Raw genomic sequence first — 17,457 nt, 5'->3', positions numbered from 1 at the left:
GGTGAGTGTTGCGCATATTCTTTAGAGTTAATAAGATAAAAATGAAAGGTCTGTGATAGATGGGTACCTCATCAACAGTACCCTGCCTCTCACTCTGTGAATTGAGGATACACTCTAGAACATAGCAGCCCTGCAAAGGACAAGTGGTTGATTTTAAATTTAAAAAAAAAAAAAAAAAAAAAAAAAAAAAAAAAAAAAAAAGGGGGGGGGGGGGGGGGACAAAAACTGAAAGTATTACACAAATTTTTAATTTATTATAGTTTTATCTGAGGTTATTGACAGAACCTGCCCCATGAATAAATCAGGAAATGTATGTATTATTAAGCTTTCATTGATATGATGTAGTGGTTGGATTTATGAACACACTTCCAGGCCCAGTTTGTTTTCTTAAGTTGAGGACCCTGTATGTATGTAAGTAAAAACAAATGTTTACAGTGCTTTTGTATTTATCTGGAATAAGTGTATTCTGTTTATGCACATTTTAAATTTTATTTTTTCTAGTGACTCTTGCGAAGGGGGTGCAGTGGCGCAGTGGGTTGGACCACGGTCCTGCTTTCCGGTGGGTCTGGGGTTCGAATCCCACTTGGGGTGCCTTGCGGCGGACTGGCGTCCCGTCCTGGGTGTGTCCCCTTCCCCCTCTGGCCTTACGCCCTGTGTTGCCGGGTAGGCTCCGGTTCCCCGTGACCCCGTATGGGACAAGCGGCTCTGAAAATGTGTGTGTGTGTGTGTAGTGACTCTTGCTGCATGTGTCAATTGTTTTTAGCCTAATTAAAAACAGTGGTAATCTTTCCACCTTGAATTAAGTAGACCTGCAATGTTCAGTTCTCTTCTGTTATTTGACCTTTTTTATTTATCAAAACCCAAATAAAAACATCTTACAATGCCTATAGATGTTGCTTGATTAAAATATACAAATGAAGATTTTTTTTTTCCCCCTCATATAGGCTTTGCTTATGTTGCAGTGTGTTCTGAACTCTAGTCAGTGATAAAGCCATGGATTTCACTGATGGCAGAAATGGGTAATAACTAGGAAGCTGTTTATTCATACCATTTTTAGCAATGCTTACCATTATTGCTTGTATTCTATTTTATGCTGTATGCAATTTTTTTATGTTCAGAATTTGTAACTGCATTACCTTTATTGATCTGTTCACTGCATCACAAGACTGAACTAATTAAACCAAAGCCCCTTGCAGAGAACAGTGTGGTTTTTAAATTATGGAGTACGATGTAAAGGGGGAAAGTAAATGCAGTCGTGTCTTTTAATTGAAAATACTTTGCCAAGTTCTCTTCAGTGATGTTATTATGTCAAGTGCATACAATCAGTTCCTGCAAACTGAACATGTCTTCTCTTAATTTTGAAACTGATGAAATAAGGGAAGCACTTCTTAATAAGCAAAGTTCTGGTAGTTTTTATCACTGTCAGCTAAGTGGATTGTAGTGTTCCTGGAAAAAATCAGTTTAGTTGTGAAATCACTGTGATTGCTCAGCAGCTTGTACCATGACGGTTAGCAATTCTGGCCACACCAGCCATACTGCTGTCACTCTTGAAACAAAGTACTTCCCCTGCACTGGTCAAGTGCAATATCCAGAAAAGTTTCAGTCATGTTTTCGCACCCTTAAAAGGACTGCTGGCTATGATTGAAACAATTCTTTAAAAGGCAGGTTTTTATCTGAGATTTGAATGGTAACGATACTAGTATGTCTCATAGGGCATGGGTGGTGCGAGAGGACACAGGCTTGATCCCATATAATTTGTACCCTGTAATTTGCTTAACGATCTATGAACTTGCATAAGAAACCCTTTATGAGAAGAGGAATTTCACTTCAGAATTTGACCTCTGGTGAGACACAAGGCAAGCAGCCTCCTCATCCTCCCAAGCTGGACTTGGCTTCTCTTGCTCATGTCTTATAGTCGTATGTCTGCTTTTAAGCATTGCAGCCTCCCAGCCTATTGCAAAAGAGACCCACATTTACGCAGATATACACACAAAGGGCATCTTAGTCATCGATTCTCAACAAGTAAACACAGTTTACTTGTCTTTTCACTGTGGCGGAAATGTGGAACCATATGATGAAACCTCTGTGAGCCTGGTGAGAACATGAAACTCCACAGGCTTAACCAGGAGCTGTGAGAGACAAGCAAGTTCCACTGCGTTACTGGACTGGCCTTGGACAGCCTTACCGATCACTTTGAAAGTTGAAGTCATAGAACACCTAAATTCTCCTGAAAGGCATTATCACTTGGAATGCCTTTGTGTGATTTGATTTACAATTTATTTATCACAAATCATAATATATACAAATAGCACAGCAAAGTGTGGTTAGGCATCATAAGAGTGATTGTAGTACATCCATTCCTCACATAATGGGGATAATTTCTTCTGGGAAATTACCCCGTTAATGAGGTAACTGCCCACAAAAGGTGCCAAATACTGCACGATGTTACACAGTGTGAAGAATCAGCAGTGGGTAGGAGGTAGTGGAGATAAATATTTTTGTTTTTATGAATTTTCAAGTAGCTTTAACTTTAATGTTCAAAGATAATAAAATTTCTGCAGTGAGCTAACAATCTGTCCAACAATCTGGAGCATATTTGCTCTTAATAGAACTAAGGACTAAGGGATTTTTTCCTAATACATTTTTAGTTTATTAGAACTTTAAGGCTTTTTTGTTATGGAATTTAATTTTATCAAGGTTTTATTGATTGTGACATAGCGGTTGGATTTTTTAACAAATCATGTTGCAAACAGGCTTCTAGTCTCAGTGTTATGTAAATAATCTTTTAGCAGTTATTATTCTTGCTTACATCTCTTGTTTTGAAAACTCTGCGGTTTGTTTGTTTTAAAAAAAAAAAAAAAAAAAAAAAGAAAAAAATTCCCTGGAGACAAGGTGTGACCAGAGCATTTTTTTTGCTCTGTTGTTAAATTAAAGAAAATGAAAAAAGGCTCCACCAACTTCATCATTATACTTATGTGTTTTTAATTGTTACACTGGAAAAAATATCTTCTTCAGAGCAAACTGTCCAGCTCCATTGAACAATACTACTAAATTTACATGTTTGGAAATAAACTTTTTACATAAAGTTAAACTTTTACTTATTCCATGTATGTGGACAGAAACTAAAAAAAAAAAAAAAAAATCACTGAGTATAGAGCCCAACTGCATTATTAATAGGTTGCTGAAGGGGAAACTGTGCCTCCTTGTGTGATTTGCAAGATGTTTGTATTGAGTGATGTTAGAGCTCGGTTGGTCTTGTGTTGGCAGCCACAAGTGTGCTCTTCAGGCATGGTGAGTGCAGGGTATGTGATGAGTTCAGGTGACATATTTACAGGCAGCTTGTACCCATTGATGGGTTCAGCTGCTTTTTTCTGTCTGTGGGACCTGACAGGTTTCCACTTGGGTTAGGTAACATCTAGGGCCACTCAACTCAGTTTGGTGGTCAAAATGCCCCATAGCTACGAAAAAACCTGCTCTTGTGTCTACCTTTTATATTACGTTTATTCATTTAGCAGATGCTTCTTTCCAAAGCGACTTACATCTCTCAGAGAACAGTACAAAGTGTGTTACTTCAACAGAAGAAGAGATTTGAATAGACATGAGATTCTCGAGTACAGCCAGTTTGTCACATTCCACCGTATGAACCATTTTTGCCTTTTGTCTCTCTTTTGGTGGAATTGTCCAAGTAAAGCTAAGACTCTGTGTGTGTGTGTGTGTGTGTGTGTGTGTGTGTGTGTGTGTGTGTGTGTGGTTTTTTCTTTTTTTTTTTTTTTTTTTTTTTAAAGTACATGCTAGGGCCTTCTTATTTCTAATTTATCAGAAGTTTTATGCCAAAAATCATACTATAAAACATTGCATATGTGAAAATGACTGCAGTGTAAATTTGATTTTGTTTAAATTTTATGCTTTAATTTTAACTGCAATTACACAAAAGTTCCCTGTCCTGTGATTTGAACCAACAATGTACTGGTAAGAAAAATAAGTGTTTGCGTTGAAAAATTTGCCTGTCATCTTGCTAAAATAACAGTACCCAGAATACAAGCTAATGCTGCAGTCATTTAATCCATTTCATGTTACTGAGTGACAAAATAACATGTCTCAAGATGTTATTGTTTTTATTTTATCCAAACTTGGGAGAATTTGTTCCACTCGTCCTTGTATAAGAACTCTATCTCTGGTTATCCTGGGTGAAACATCTTGAACTATATAAAGCGATTGAACTTTCCACTCTGATCTGTAACTATTCTCAGTGGATGAACACAGAAACAGCTGTGTGTACAAGCTTAAAATGCTGGGAGTGTCGCTTCATGCTTATATGAAATGCTGCATTGTGTTCTTGGGCACGTCCAAATTTTCATTGACTGTGGTCTTTTATTTATTTCAGTTTTGGTTTCATTTTGAGCCCAAAAGCAAGTAAAAAGGAAAAGTGTTCTCTGTCCAGTACTGTTCATCGATTTGAGAGGACACAATATCGTATTTGCCAAATTCAAAAGCCAAAATGAAAGAACTTGTGATAAGTTTGGTGAAAAATGTGAAGTATTTAAATGTTTGACCATGTCGAGAGATGCAAGTTGTGACGTGACCCTACAAAGTGCTGTAGAACCTGTTTGTGTTAATTACATAATAGACCTCAAGGAAGTGCTGCATCCTGCCATTGACTGAATTTTTTTTCCACACGTGTACATTCCTTAAACAACTGACAAATAGTGTCAAAAATTAATCTTGTGCAGCTTTCCACATAATCGTGAACATTGTTATGAAACTTGGAATATTCACAACACACCAATTTCATTCACATCAAATTTTAGTAGTAGTGACACTATATGAAACTCAATAGGTTATTTACTCTTATATTAGTCATTTAGTTGATACTTTTGTCTAAGGTGACTTACAATGAGTAGATTTGTTTAGGGCTGTCACTATCGATTATTTTGGTAATCGGACAATTCTTTTGGTGAGTAATCGAGTCTTACTATTGATTATTTTGGTAATCGAGTAATCAGACAATTTTGGCGAGTATTCGAGTAATTGTTTTTTAGTCACAATAAAAATAGAATCAAGTGAACAATAACATATCATGCTGCATTTCAAAATTGAAAAATAAAGCCATGGTTAATTTTTGTAAGGGTTATAATTTCTTGATTTGTGTGATTAGTAGCCATCAAACATGCTAACCCAAATGGGAGTTTGAGTTATGAAATCACGATGAAAAGTAATGTGAACATTTTGAAACATGGATATAGTCACGCCTTAACTTCACATTTCGCCAGAGTTTATCATCATCTACATTCCATTAAATTGTGCTCTCTGACGGGTGTTTAAGTGGTGAAACTCTTTATAAAGCAAACATATCATACATATATCATGTTTGGTCTTGTGTTTAAAACGACGTGCAAATTAACAGTATTCAAAATGATTAAAGCTAGTAGTGAACTTACCGTGCTGGCGGAGCATCTGTTACGCCTGGACGTCACCTTTTTAGCTAGGGCTGTCACGATTACTCGATTAATTTCGAGTACCCGGTTTAAAAAAATCCTTGAGTACAATTTGCCGTGTCGAGTACTTGGCAAAATGCGGAAAGGCAGCGGTGCACAGACGAGGATCCGTGCAAAAAAAACGACAAAAAATGTCAATGGTGTCTGTACTAAAACCAACTTAAATACAATAATGGCACATCTGCGATGCTACAGCCCATTTGTTTAGTAAGCTGCTTACACTGATTTAGTCATTTTTGCAGTTGGATAGTTTTGACTGGAGCAATTCCTTGCACAGTAGTATTACAGTCAGCTGTGGGTTGGAAACCTGGATCTTTCAGTTGCTAGGTGGTGACTCTAACCACTACACCCCCTTCTGCCTCTTACTGCCTTCCATAGTTAGCAACTGAGAGTATTAGCTGGTACATTGTGCATGGTTTTGCACATGAGTTAACCCAGAGTTTGAGGTATAAAATGTAATTTTAAACTGTGTCTGTTTTCTTAAACTTTGCTGTAATTGTTTCCAGCGTTATATGTAAACCCCCGGATGGTCCTTAATGCGTTGAGAGAAGGGTGTTGGCCTTGCCATTCAGCTCTCAGTAAGGACAGTTACTGTCTCATAGACCTCAGGTCACGTCATGATCTGCACAATAGGTAGTGAAATTTGGAGAAGTCGCACAGTTCTTACTGCTCACAAATTGCACGTGTTTGAATAGCCTGTTAAGAGGCACATGTGCAGCAACCACCTAGTTCCATTTGTTTCCTGATGCTCAACTCTGATTGGATAGACATCACCATTGGAGAAGAATATGAACATGTCAACGCTTTAAATGTCACATAGACTGAATCTGTGTCCTTTTTTTGCTGCTCTTGTTTCTGACAGATTTTTGGAGAGGGAAATGGTCACAAAAGTACTAATCTGAAGGTTTCTGAGATCTGTTTCTTAATTTACTGTTGAGCTGTGTTGGGTAAAGAATTCAAATTGTATTCATTTCTTATATCACCTCAACAATAATGTTTCCATATCTGATCCGCTTTGTATCTCTTCAGTTCCAGTTCTGTTAATTCATGGTTATGCACTGATGCGCATCAGATGTGTGTCTATCAGACTTGTTCCACTGTTGTTAGCTTACTGTCATGTCCAGCGTTTATAATGCCATTTCTACAGCAGGGAGCTCTGCCATCGGTTTACAGGCCAAATAAAGCGGTTGTCAAAGAGACCCTGGCACCAGCTGTGGGAAAGTAAAAATAGCCCTTCTGCCAGGCTGTAATTGGAATCAGGTTACACAGCTGCTTTCTCTCATACTCCAGTGTCAAACAGAAAGGGGGGTATGGCTTTTAATGAGGTGAAAAGGATGCAGCAACTGGGCCTCCCACTTGTATTTTTGTTCAATTTCAAAGTTAGAAAATTAAGGATTAACCTGTAACAGTAAAGCTTTTCAGTAAATTTTTATTTTATTTTTTCCCTTTCAGGCACGAATAGCATTCCTACAAGGAGAAAGAAAAGGTCAAGAAAATTTAAAGAATGATTTAGTTAGAAGAATAAAAATGTTAGAATATGCTTTAAAACAAGAAAGGTGAGTTTTGACAGCTTTCACATATGACATCCATTTTATTCCAGCCTCTTAATTTGGATCTGCTATAAAACAAATGATTGAGTAATTTGGTGCAGGTTTAAGTTAAACATGTTTTTATATTTTCTTTTAGAGCAAAGTACCATAAATTAAAATACGGAACAGAATTAAATCAAGGTGAAGTAAAGATGCCCAGCTTTGATACAGGTGGGAACATGCTTGAGTTCTTTTTATAAATAGTTTTATGTAATTTAAGATAGTTTGATGCACTCACACTAGTTTATTCTACTTGTATTCAGAAGAATCCAAAGATTCAGAGGTCCCTGCTGTACATCAGTATGGTCAGTTAACGTGGAAACAGGGCCGACAGCTGCTCAGGCAGTGAGTATACTTAATCCTCTCTGTAACCGTGTACACACCATTTTCCTTTCACCGCTTAATCCAGTTAAACAAGTGTCACTTTACACAGAGGTATTGCTTCTCACCCAGTTTTGATTTTTAGACATATGATTTCATTAAAATACTAGATATAATTTTATTGTATTATAGAGAAGCGGCTTGGTGGCACTGCTGATAGTGCCAGCGCCTCACACCTACTGAGCTCTGGAGTTGGACTTGGGTTCAAATCCAGTTCAGCATTTGTGAATTTTCTCCCACAGTCCAGTCATATTTTTCAGGTAGATTGATAACTCTAAATTGCCCTGTGTGTGTGCGTATGTCTGATCGCCTTGTAATGGACTGGTGTCCCTTCCAGGGGCTACCCTCCCTCACACCTTAATGCTTGTGGGGTAGCCTCCAGACAACCACTACTTTACATTAGACAAGTGGTTATTGCTGAGGAATAGATATATTGTAGTGAGTGTAATTTCATTATATTTTGGAGTTTTTTTGATTTTAGTGTAAGAGTACTGGTGCACTTGTCAAAATGCATGATAAAATATGCAGTGTAGAAAAGGTGGAATGACATTTTGATGATTAAAAAGGCTGAGCTTTTTCCCTTCAAATATGTTTTTATTGCTTAAAAAATGCATTAATATTTAATTTGTTATATTTAGGCAGATAATTTGGCAATAGTTTAACCTGCTGCTAAGCATGCCAAAGATAACATTATTTTGAATAATTCTAATTTGTGACACAAAGTATTCTCCAGACATTATTATAATATGCTTGGTAAAATGAAAATAGGTCCATTGTGAATGTTTGCATCTGGTCTTTCCTCTGGTAGGTATCTTCAAGAAGTAGGTTACACAGACACAATATTAGATGTGAGGTCTCAGAGAGTCCGGTCATTACTGGGACTGTCTGGATCGGAGCAAAATGGATCAGTTGAGACAAAGAACCTGGAGCAGATTCTTAATGGAGGAGAGTCTCCTGCCAAACAAAAGGGACAAGCTATGAAAAGGTAAGAGTAGTAAGAGCTGTTAAAACCCAGATGGGTAACAGTCTTCACAGTCTTTGTTGAAACAATTTTGATGCTTTTTTTTTTTTTTGTTTGTTTTTTAAATAATGAAGCCTACTGTCTCTATTTTATTGGAGATATTTCAGATGAGCTGAGTAACACGGTCTTTAATAAATTGTTGTTGAGCTCCACTGAATGCCTAGAATATCCTCTTTTTTTTTTTTCAGAAATCCAGGAGATGTGCTGGAAACATTCAATTTTTTAGAAAATGCTGATGACAGTGATGAAGATGAGGATGAGGAAGGTGACCTGGTAGATGACATCTCAGACAGGAGAGAAAAGCACAGAATAAACAAGCATAAAATTAAGGTAAGCCTATCTGGCAATATATGTTTTTTCAATGTATAACATTGCAGAAATGTTTTTGGTATACGATATGAAGTTTCACCTATAGTTAGCTAGGTTTCTGTTGAAATCTTTAATTAAATCCTCAAAAATAAGCATTCATATTAGTTTTGTTACCTTACAGAAAATTCAGTTAAATATAAGTACTGGTGCACAAATTGGTGCTTCCATATTGCTCCCTGCAGTGAGTATGCTGTATTTACAAAGAAGAAGCTTGATTAAACTACAAAATACAAATATTTTTTATTGTTCTCTAAAATGCCTTTTTAAATAAACAGCAGGAAATATTAAGGAAATGTTAAATCCTGGTTTAAAACACTCAACAGATTTGGCAAGTTTTGTTTCATTGTACTGGTTGTGATACTGTGTATATTTCAGTGTTTTATATATATTTGCTGGCACATTTTAGGCGGATGTTTGATTTCGGTAAGATTGGTCATGAAATTGATTTGCCCTCAGTTGTTCTCATCAGATTGCATGTCTGTGGTGGTTTTGTAGTTTGGCCCCCACTTACATCTTGTTTGAGAGGCTTTTGCCTTAAAACAAGCTGAAAACAAACTGAATTTCTTTTTAGTTAGGTTTTATATTCCAGTTGTAAGTCATTATTCACAGTGATTTGTTTTAACAAAGACTTCATGTCTCTCTAGATTGGTAATGAGGGCCTGGCGTCTGACCTTCCAGATGACCCTGACACGGAAGAAGCGTTGAAGGAGTTTGACTTCTTGGTTAATACAGAGGATGGGGAGGGTGCTGGGGAGGCTAGGAGTTCAGGAGATGGGACCGAGTGGGGTAAGGCATTGGATGCTGCTCACATACATACAAACAGTATATTTCAGAAGTATTTGCGAGTGACACCTGTTGTTGTTTTCTGGGAATTTAAAGGTGAAATGACAATGTCAGTGAGATTGAAGTGCAGAATCTATGTCTTAAAGTGTGAATATTCTGACTTTTGTGGACTTCTTGCATTAAAAGCTGAGACTCACAGCTGTTTCCTATCAGGCAGGTGTGGTTGTGACAGTCATTAGCATGTAATCTGATATTTTCCTTTGGAATCTGTTGTGGCTGTCTGACAACATGAGGATCATACATGTCATTTCAAGTTATGCTGGTAATCACAATGCAGGACAATCAGAATGAATAGATCAGAGATATTGAAGGAACATTAGGTGTCTGGAAACAAAAATGATGCATAATTAAGAAATAAAATAAACGTGGTCTCTTCAGCCATGTCGAACAATGTGGTAAACCAAAGAAAGATTCTGTAGTCAACTGAACAATGAAGCCTTTCAGTTGTGAAGTATGGACAACGAGGAGTGCCAGGTTAAAAGCAAATTAGTAATTATTAAAACAAATGGAAAAGAGAAAAAGAATAATGAATTGATAAAACAATATGGAAAATAAATATATTGATAAATATGTGTAAAAATTAAGTGTAAATTTAAACATCGCTTTTTGTATTTTCTTTTTGCCTTTCATTTATTTGTATTACCATCTTGCTTATCATATTAGCATGTTGCTTTGCCTTCTGTCGCTTTGTGTTTTGCGTTGCCTTTTGCTTTTTGCTACCTATTTTACCACTTGTTTGTGGGTAAAAACCACACTTTCATTGGTCATTAACTGAACATTTTTTGATTTCAGTGGTTAATAACTAACATTTGGACCCCACCTCCATGGTGCTCCCCATCCATAATTGATAAAATAAGCACTTTCATTGTTCATTAACTGAACATTTTGCTCCACCCTGTCACACTTCTTGTTCTCCATACCATAATATTGGGACAACACTTATGAGCAAAATTCAGCTTGTTAGCAGTAATGAATCAAATGTTGGGTGAGACTGAAGATGCCTTGGTGATTTCTGTAACATGCCAACAAAACCTTATGTACCCGTGAAATTATGCAGTCTTGGCTTAATTCAGGCTAAATCAAAAATATGAATGTTAAAATTGTCCTGTTTTTCTACCAGGCAAATATTTGGTTTTTTCTGAAATAGTTTAGTGAGTAATGTGCATCGATAGGATCAAGACCTGACAGCTGTTTTGTTTCCTGTGTCACTGAGATCTCCCTTTTGGCATGGCATATTGTTCAGTATGCCTCCCTCTGGGCCTTGTCTGTTTTTAGCTGAACCCTTGCCATTCCCTACTGGTGGGGGCAAGTCCTTCATTATGGGCTCTGACGATGTACTGGAAAGTGTCCTCGGCCTGGGGGACTTGGCAGATTTGACAGTGTCCAACGATGAGGCTGAATACAGCTATGATGTAAGTACTCTGACATGCTTAGTGCTTTTTTTTGTCCCGAGTGCCGTTATGTGACATGAACAACACAGGTCATGACAACCAGGTGTCTCTTCAAAGATGGAGCAGTCAGAACTTACTCAGTTATGGAATGTGTTGGGTTGTCCTCACTTCCCAGTTGCTGTGTATTTTTAGCTGCCAGCCAATAAGGATGCCTTTAGGAAAACATGGAATCCTAAGTATACCTTGCGAAGCCACTTTGATGGTGTGCGTGGCCTGGCTTTTCACCCCGTGGAGCCAGTCCTGGTGACTGTCTCAGAAGACCACACTCTTAAGTTGTGGAACTTACAGAAGACTGTTCCCGCTAAAAAGCAAGTATCCATCATGAGTTCTTTCACTTAATTTTTTGGATGATGCAGTTTATTGTCTTCTCTCTTCCATTTTTCAGGCAACTTGTCATCTAAAAGACAGTTCCTGATTAACAAGGTTTTTTGTTGCTCTTCTTGTTTGTAGAAGTGCCTCTTTTGATGTGGAGCCCATTTATACCTTCAGAGCTCATATGTAAGTGTTCAAGCAAATTTTCTCTCTGTCAGGAAGGTTACGGATTTTTGTTCATGCTACCCGAGGGCTGATACTGAAGTGCTATTCTTTTGAATAGGGTGGAATGTATTCTTTAACCTTGCTTAAGTGTCTCGTCTTCTCTCTTCACAGTGGACCTGTTCTATCCCTGGCAGTCAGTTCCAGTGGTGAGCACTGCTTCAGTGGGGGGCTTGACTCCACAATACAGTGGTGGAATATTCCGAGCTCCAGTGTCGATCCCTATGACACCTATGGTAAGACTTTCTACTTCTTCATGCAGTAAGATGCACACTGTAATGAAAGTGGTGTTATTTGACTCATTTCACATGGAGAATTCTCCGGTGTCAGATAACTAGTGTCATTCAAAAGTTTCCTTCTGAATGATACCAGTCACGCTCTTCATACTTCTGTTCTGTACCTGCCCACCACCTACTCTCCCAGATCCCAGTGTGTTACGTGGTACGTTGCGGGGACACACAGATGCAGTGTGGGGGCTAGCCTTCAGTGGGATGAAGAATCGACTGCTGTCCTGCTCTGCTGACGGGACTGTGCGACTTTGGAATCCATCAGAGAAGTCACCTTGCATTACCACTTACAACTTAGACAAGGGTGAGATTTTAAAAAGCTTCTCTTTCTTTTCTACCATCACCAGTTGAATATATCAAGTGGTGTCAATTTAATGTACATCTGTGAGCTGCTTCACTTGTTGTTTTTTGACAAAATGTACATTGAAAAGAAACATCTAGGCAGATGTATCATTTACCTCGAGCAGTAAGTGAATGAGTAAAAACAGAAGAATTGCTCACCTTATAATATTTACATGTCAGTTTGACTGCCAGTTAAATTCAGTTCTGTTCAGTTTATTTTCATAGAGTGTTCTTTTCACCAGAGTCACAAAGAGCACTGGTTGCTGTAAATAATGTAGTATTACAGGTATAACAATAAAGTAAGCCACTGAGCTCTGTAGGAGAGGGAAATAAAAAAACTTCTAATCTATAAAGAAAAGGAGGCAGAAGAAACTCTGGGGGGTCCAAGTACCAGTGGCTGCCTTTTTTAAGAATTGTGGTGGTAATGTGGTGATGTAGGACCTGTGTGGATATGTCTAAAACTGAAAACAGAAATCACTGGGAGTAAACTCTTTCCAGTTTAAAGCTGTAATGCAGCTGTTGAAGCACCAATCACATTCTCATTTGCAGATCTGTGTGTAGTTTGTACATCAGGTATGTACTGTACAGTGATGTCACATGCAAGAATGTAATTCTATAATCTCATAGCTAATTTTCAAAGTTTATGAATTCTGGTTTGTTATGAAAACCACTTGATTGTTTTCAGGAAAGTACAGATGTGCTTTACTACTGCTGCCTTCTGTGTAGTCTTGCATTAAAGAGATGACAATATTGTATTACATTATTATTATTGTTGTTGTTGTTGTTGTTGTTGTCCATCCATCAATTCATTATCAGTTACTGCTTGGCCAGTAGAGGGTTGCAGGGGTCTGGAGCCTAACCTTGATGCTTAGGGCGTGACGCAAGATGCACCCTGGACAGAAGATCAGTCCGTCACAGGGCAATCAGACACAACATAGACGCACAAAGGGCAACTCAGAGTGATGGGTTGAGCTATGATGTGTCTTTAGACTGAGAGAAAACTATGATGCATAGAACAAGTCAAATTCAAACCCATAGCCCAGAGGTTGTGAGTAACTGGCACTACCCACTGTGTCACTGTGCTCCCTTAATAATAATTAATCTGTTAAATATTAAATTCTTTAACAGAGCATAATAATAAAATAATAATAGTATAATTGATGATTATGATTATTATTATGTGAAACATGAAAAGTATAATACTATAAATATCAGCAGGTGGGCTGTAATAGTATTAAATACAGTAATTAAATTGCTTCCTGACGGTACTCAATTGAATGGTTAATTCATGCTGTTACATAAGGTTCATCTTCTTAAACATTAATTAATATGATCATGACTCCATTCAGCTACCAGTCACTTTTTTAAAAAAAAAAAAGAAAAACAGTAATTAGCCAAATAGTTGTATTTTCTGTAACTTGTTCAAAAAGAATTTATATGTTACACCAGCAGTGAAATAAATGAATTAAAGTTGTTGGAGAAGAAGGTGAAACACTTTTTTTCCCCTGCAGAGTATGGTGTCCCCACTTCAGTGGATTTTAACGGTTGTGATCCGGCCCACATGGTTGCCTCCTTCAACACGGGCAACACTGTCATCTATGACCTGGAGACCTCACAGCCTATTGTCGTATTTAATGCCCAGGGGGAGAGCAGTAAGTCTTGTTTTGTTTCATGTTATAGTCTAAACCTTTTCTGGCATTACGTCACTGAAGATCGCTTTCCTTACAACTTTGAGTTTTTGTTCGTTATTGTTAAAATTAATAGCATCAGCATCATGTATTTAAAATCATCTGTCATTGTCAGTCAGTACTGGGTGTTGTCATGTATCCTATGTATAGCGTACGAAGCTGCAGCTGTAGGATTGTTTGAGGTGGAAGTTTTCCATTTGTTTCTCACTGGGCTCATTGTGGATATATGTTGGGGAAAATGACTACACTGATATATCAGAAAGCATTTCTGGAGTAGGGGAAATTGTGCTCTTTGCAAAATGGGAATTGCTGCTCACGTGTAGTTATTGGTATTAAATTTCTCTACTATAACATTCTGTAAGCCTAAGTAAGGTCATCTAATGCATGATGTTTTCAACTTCTGTCATGTATGGTGAATGCTTCCCAGATTTCCCTTCAGCAAATCACATCAACAAGGTTGTGAGTCACCCAACCCTGCCTGTTACCATCACAGCTCATGAGGACAGACACATCAAGTTCTTTGATAATAAAGCAGGTGGGTGCAAATGAATGTTGTTGTACGAGCATTTAATTTTTTTTGCATTACAAGGGGAAGTCATTTAATCCATGTTTTTAAGACACAGTTGTAATCCAAACATTTTCTGCAGTCAGTGCTGGACTAGTTTCCATTTGTGAGCACATAAGCCTGAATGAGCTATATACTGAAATGGTTCTCTTCATTCATCTTATCTGTGCTTCTCAGGCTGTTTATTACAAAACACATAGAATTGCATTTGCTTGAGGATGATGAGTTTTACTTGCCCATCCTACCCATCATTGTATGACAACCAGGAATCCATTTAACTCTTTGAAGTTGTGATTTAAAAAGCTGTGTCTTTGGGTTTTCAGACTAAAACTCTACGTGCAAGAGATTACAAGTATGGCATGTGGTGCCAGCTTGAATTGAACTGACTCAAATTCCACTTTCATATCCTGGCGATGTCTAAGCAGACTGCTTCCTGAAGAAGATATGAATGCATCAGTGTACACATCCTTATTGTTGGAGAGGCAATCTAGAGAGACTGTAGCTCCCTTTCGGTGTATATTCCTATTGTTCTCATTGTGTTGTCATCACATTGGTGGAATTTCTGCAATATTGTCCTGAAACCAGCAAAAACACTGGGTTTTTGGAAATACTTGTAGAATTTTCAGGAAGATGAACCAGCCTCAGATGTGGTGTCACTTAAAAGCATCACAGAGCTGTAGGAGGAACAATTAAAAATTTGTCATCTAGGGAAAAATGAAGTGCTGGGTCTCTGGGGGTACATGGCACTGTAACTGTTCACTTATGTCTTACTTGCGTGAAGATGGGATGGGTGTACACCGTGTGTGATACTGTGTTGGTTCCGCAGACCAGTGCAGTCTGTTAAGAGAAATGACACAGAATAAACAAAGTATATGCAGACTGTTGTGGAATTTCCACATGGACATACAACTAAATAGTTTTATTAACATATTTTTGTTTCATACAAGCAATTGCTATAATTTCTTGCTATACGTCCATATATTGGGCAAAAGCTATCACACATAGAAATATAGTTGAGAATTTTCAGTATTCAAGTTTACTGTTTGTATTTTTATATTAAAGAATTTTCTAAAATCAAACATTTTGACTTTAATTACCTCCTTTCTGGTTTCAGGTTCTTTCCTTGTACCAAAAGTTGTTTGGTTGGCTAATTTGTGCTTTGTTCCCTTTAATTTGTATTTGTAGGAAAGCTCATCCATGCTATGGTGGCACACCTGGATGCTGTCACCAGCCTGGCCGTGGACCCCAATGGGATATATCTCATGTCAGGAAGTAAGTGAAAGGCATCTTTGCCGGTGCACTTTGCCTCATGTAAGAATGCATTGTGGGTGATTTTGCCTCTTTTCCCTTCATCCTTTTTGTTTTCCTTATTCAAAGGCCATGACTGCTCAATTCGCCTTTGGAACTTGGACACAAAGACCTGTGTGCAAGAAATTACTGCACACCGCAAGAAGTCTGACGAGTCCATCTACGACGTTGCCTTCCACCCGTCAAAGGCATATATAGCGAGCGCTGGAGCCGATGCTTTGGCCAAAGTTTTCGTGTAACAGTCTTGTGCCTGATCTAGGTAGGGCATAGGAAGGGTACACTGCCTTGTGTAACAACAGTACTTCTTGAACACTACATGGGAGCTGCAACCTCCCAAAACCAATGGTCTGCACGGTGGAAAGATACCAGGAAAAGGATGTTCTCAGTGGGGGGTAGAAACAATTTCACTTATAACTAATTACTCTAACTCTATTTACTGTAAGTTAAAGCAGGATATGCCAGTATTTGTAGTCTTTGACTGGACCTCTAAAAATTTATTCTTGTAGGTGTATTTCAGTTACTGTTCTAACATGCACAGCAGTGTGCTACCCTGTAACTGGGAATGGGGGGTGAGTCTATTGTGAAAAGTGACGTCTCGCTCACTCGGCCACTTGGGCCTCAATAGTCCACAAGTTACCCTCTCGGTTTTCATGTAGTGCAAAACAGTTTAAATAAAACATTAAAGTAAATAATAAATTGCAGACTTTACTATTAGTTTCCTTATGTTTTTGTGTAAAATATATATATATATATATAAATATATATAATTTTTATAAATCTTTTTATATAAATGAAGCCTGTGCTAACAGCGCTAAACATTGTTTAAAGAAAAAATAAGGGGAGTGTCATTCCCATGTGAACCCTCCGGCATATGTAAGTCTTGATTGCTCCCGTTTTCCTACACTCACACTTTACCTGTCACTGACGCAGCTGGTCAAGTCCTGAGTGCTAACTTACAGATTTTAAAAACCGTAAAGTTACAAGATCACAGATTTTAGGAGGAACAAAAGAAGCGGGGTTCATGGCTTACTGTGAGCTCTTTTTAAAAAATAAAATGCAGCATCCTATCACTATGTGATATTTTTGTACATCTTATTGTATTTACAAGTTTATTTATCATGGGTTAGACATCTTAATGCCATTTGCTTGTTATTTATTTCACTTACTGTTAGTCTTACTTTGTTTTTCTAATAGGCAGCAAGCCTAAAGATATCTGTAAAATTTGGCTTTTTCAAGGTTATTGAAACAAACTGAAAGCAAAAAAAAATCAGTGTTGATTCAAAAATGTTTGTAAACGCTAATTAAACAAACTAATGTGGTCTGATTTTGTTCCTCAGAACTTTTAAATCAATGCTTAGTAGCATGGGTAAGAAGGGAGGTTTTCTTTTTCCCATCTGTTAGTTTTTATTTTAAAGGACTGTAAGAAGCATTGATTATTAAGCACGGTTCAGAATTTGTTTTGGTTCACTTTTATTTTTGAAATTATTTTAAAACATAATTCAATTACTGGTGTAACTAAAGACTTTTTTGTTTCTGTAATGCATGATGAGTACAATAAAGGTATTTTTTCTAGTCTTCCACAAA

General features: G+C 37.6%; 1 protein-coding gene across 1 annotated transcript in view; it reads left to right on the top strand.

The window, feature by feature from the left end:
* The window catches only part of strn3 (striatin, calmodulin binding protein 3), a 21,991-nt gene extending 4,534 nt beyond the window's left edge, over window positions 1–17,457 (top strand). Inside the window, exons 2-16 of the mRNA XM_018734773.2 lie at window positions 6,948–7,051; window positions 7,182–7,255; window positions 7,348–7,429; window positions 8,274–8,450; window positions 8,675–8,816; window positions 9,500–9,641; window positions 10,974–11,110; window positions 11,282–11,457; window positions 11,600–11,647; window positions 11,798–11,919; window positions 12,107–12,274; window positions 13,824–13,964; window positions 14,428–14,535; window positions 15,751–15,837; window positions 15,943–17,457. Of these exons, the coding sequence (XP_018590289.1) occupies window positions 6,948–7,051; window positions 7,182–7,255; window positions 7,348–7,429; window positions 8,274–8,450; window positions 8,675–8,816; window positions 9,500–9,641; window positions 10,974–11,110; window positions 11,282–11,457; window positions 11,600–11,647; window positions 11,798–11,919; window positions 12,107–12,274; window positions 13,824–13,964; window positions 14,428–14,535; window positions 15,751–15,837; window positions 15,943–16,112 (1,878 nt within the window). The 3' untranslated portion in view covers window positions 16,113–17,457. The remainder of the gene's footprint in view (window positions 1–6,947; window positions 7,052–7,181; window positions 7,256–7,347; window positions 7,430–8,273; window positions 8,451–8,674; window positions 8,817–9,499; window positions 9,642–10,973; window positions 11,111–11,281; window positions 11,458–11,599; window positions 11,648–11,797; window positions 11,920–12,106; window positions 12,275–13,823; window positions 13,965–14,427; window positions 14,536–15,750; window positions 15,838–15,942) is intronic.

This window comes from Scleropages formosus, chromosome 3, assembly GCF_900964775.1.
Source record: "Scleropages formosus chromosome 3, fSclFor1.1, whole genome shotgun sequence".
NCBI classification, from domain to species: Eukaryota; Metazoa; Chordata; class Actinopteri; order Osteoglossiformes; family Osteoglossidae; genus Scleropages; species Scleropages formosus.
This window is presented reverse-complemented; position numbering and strand designations above follow the sequence as displayed.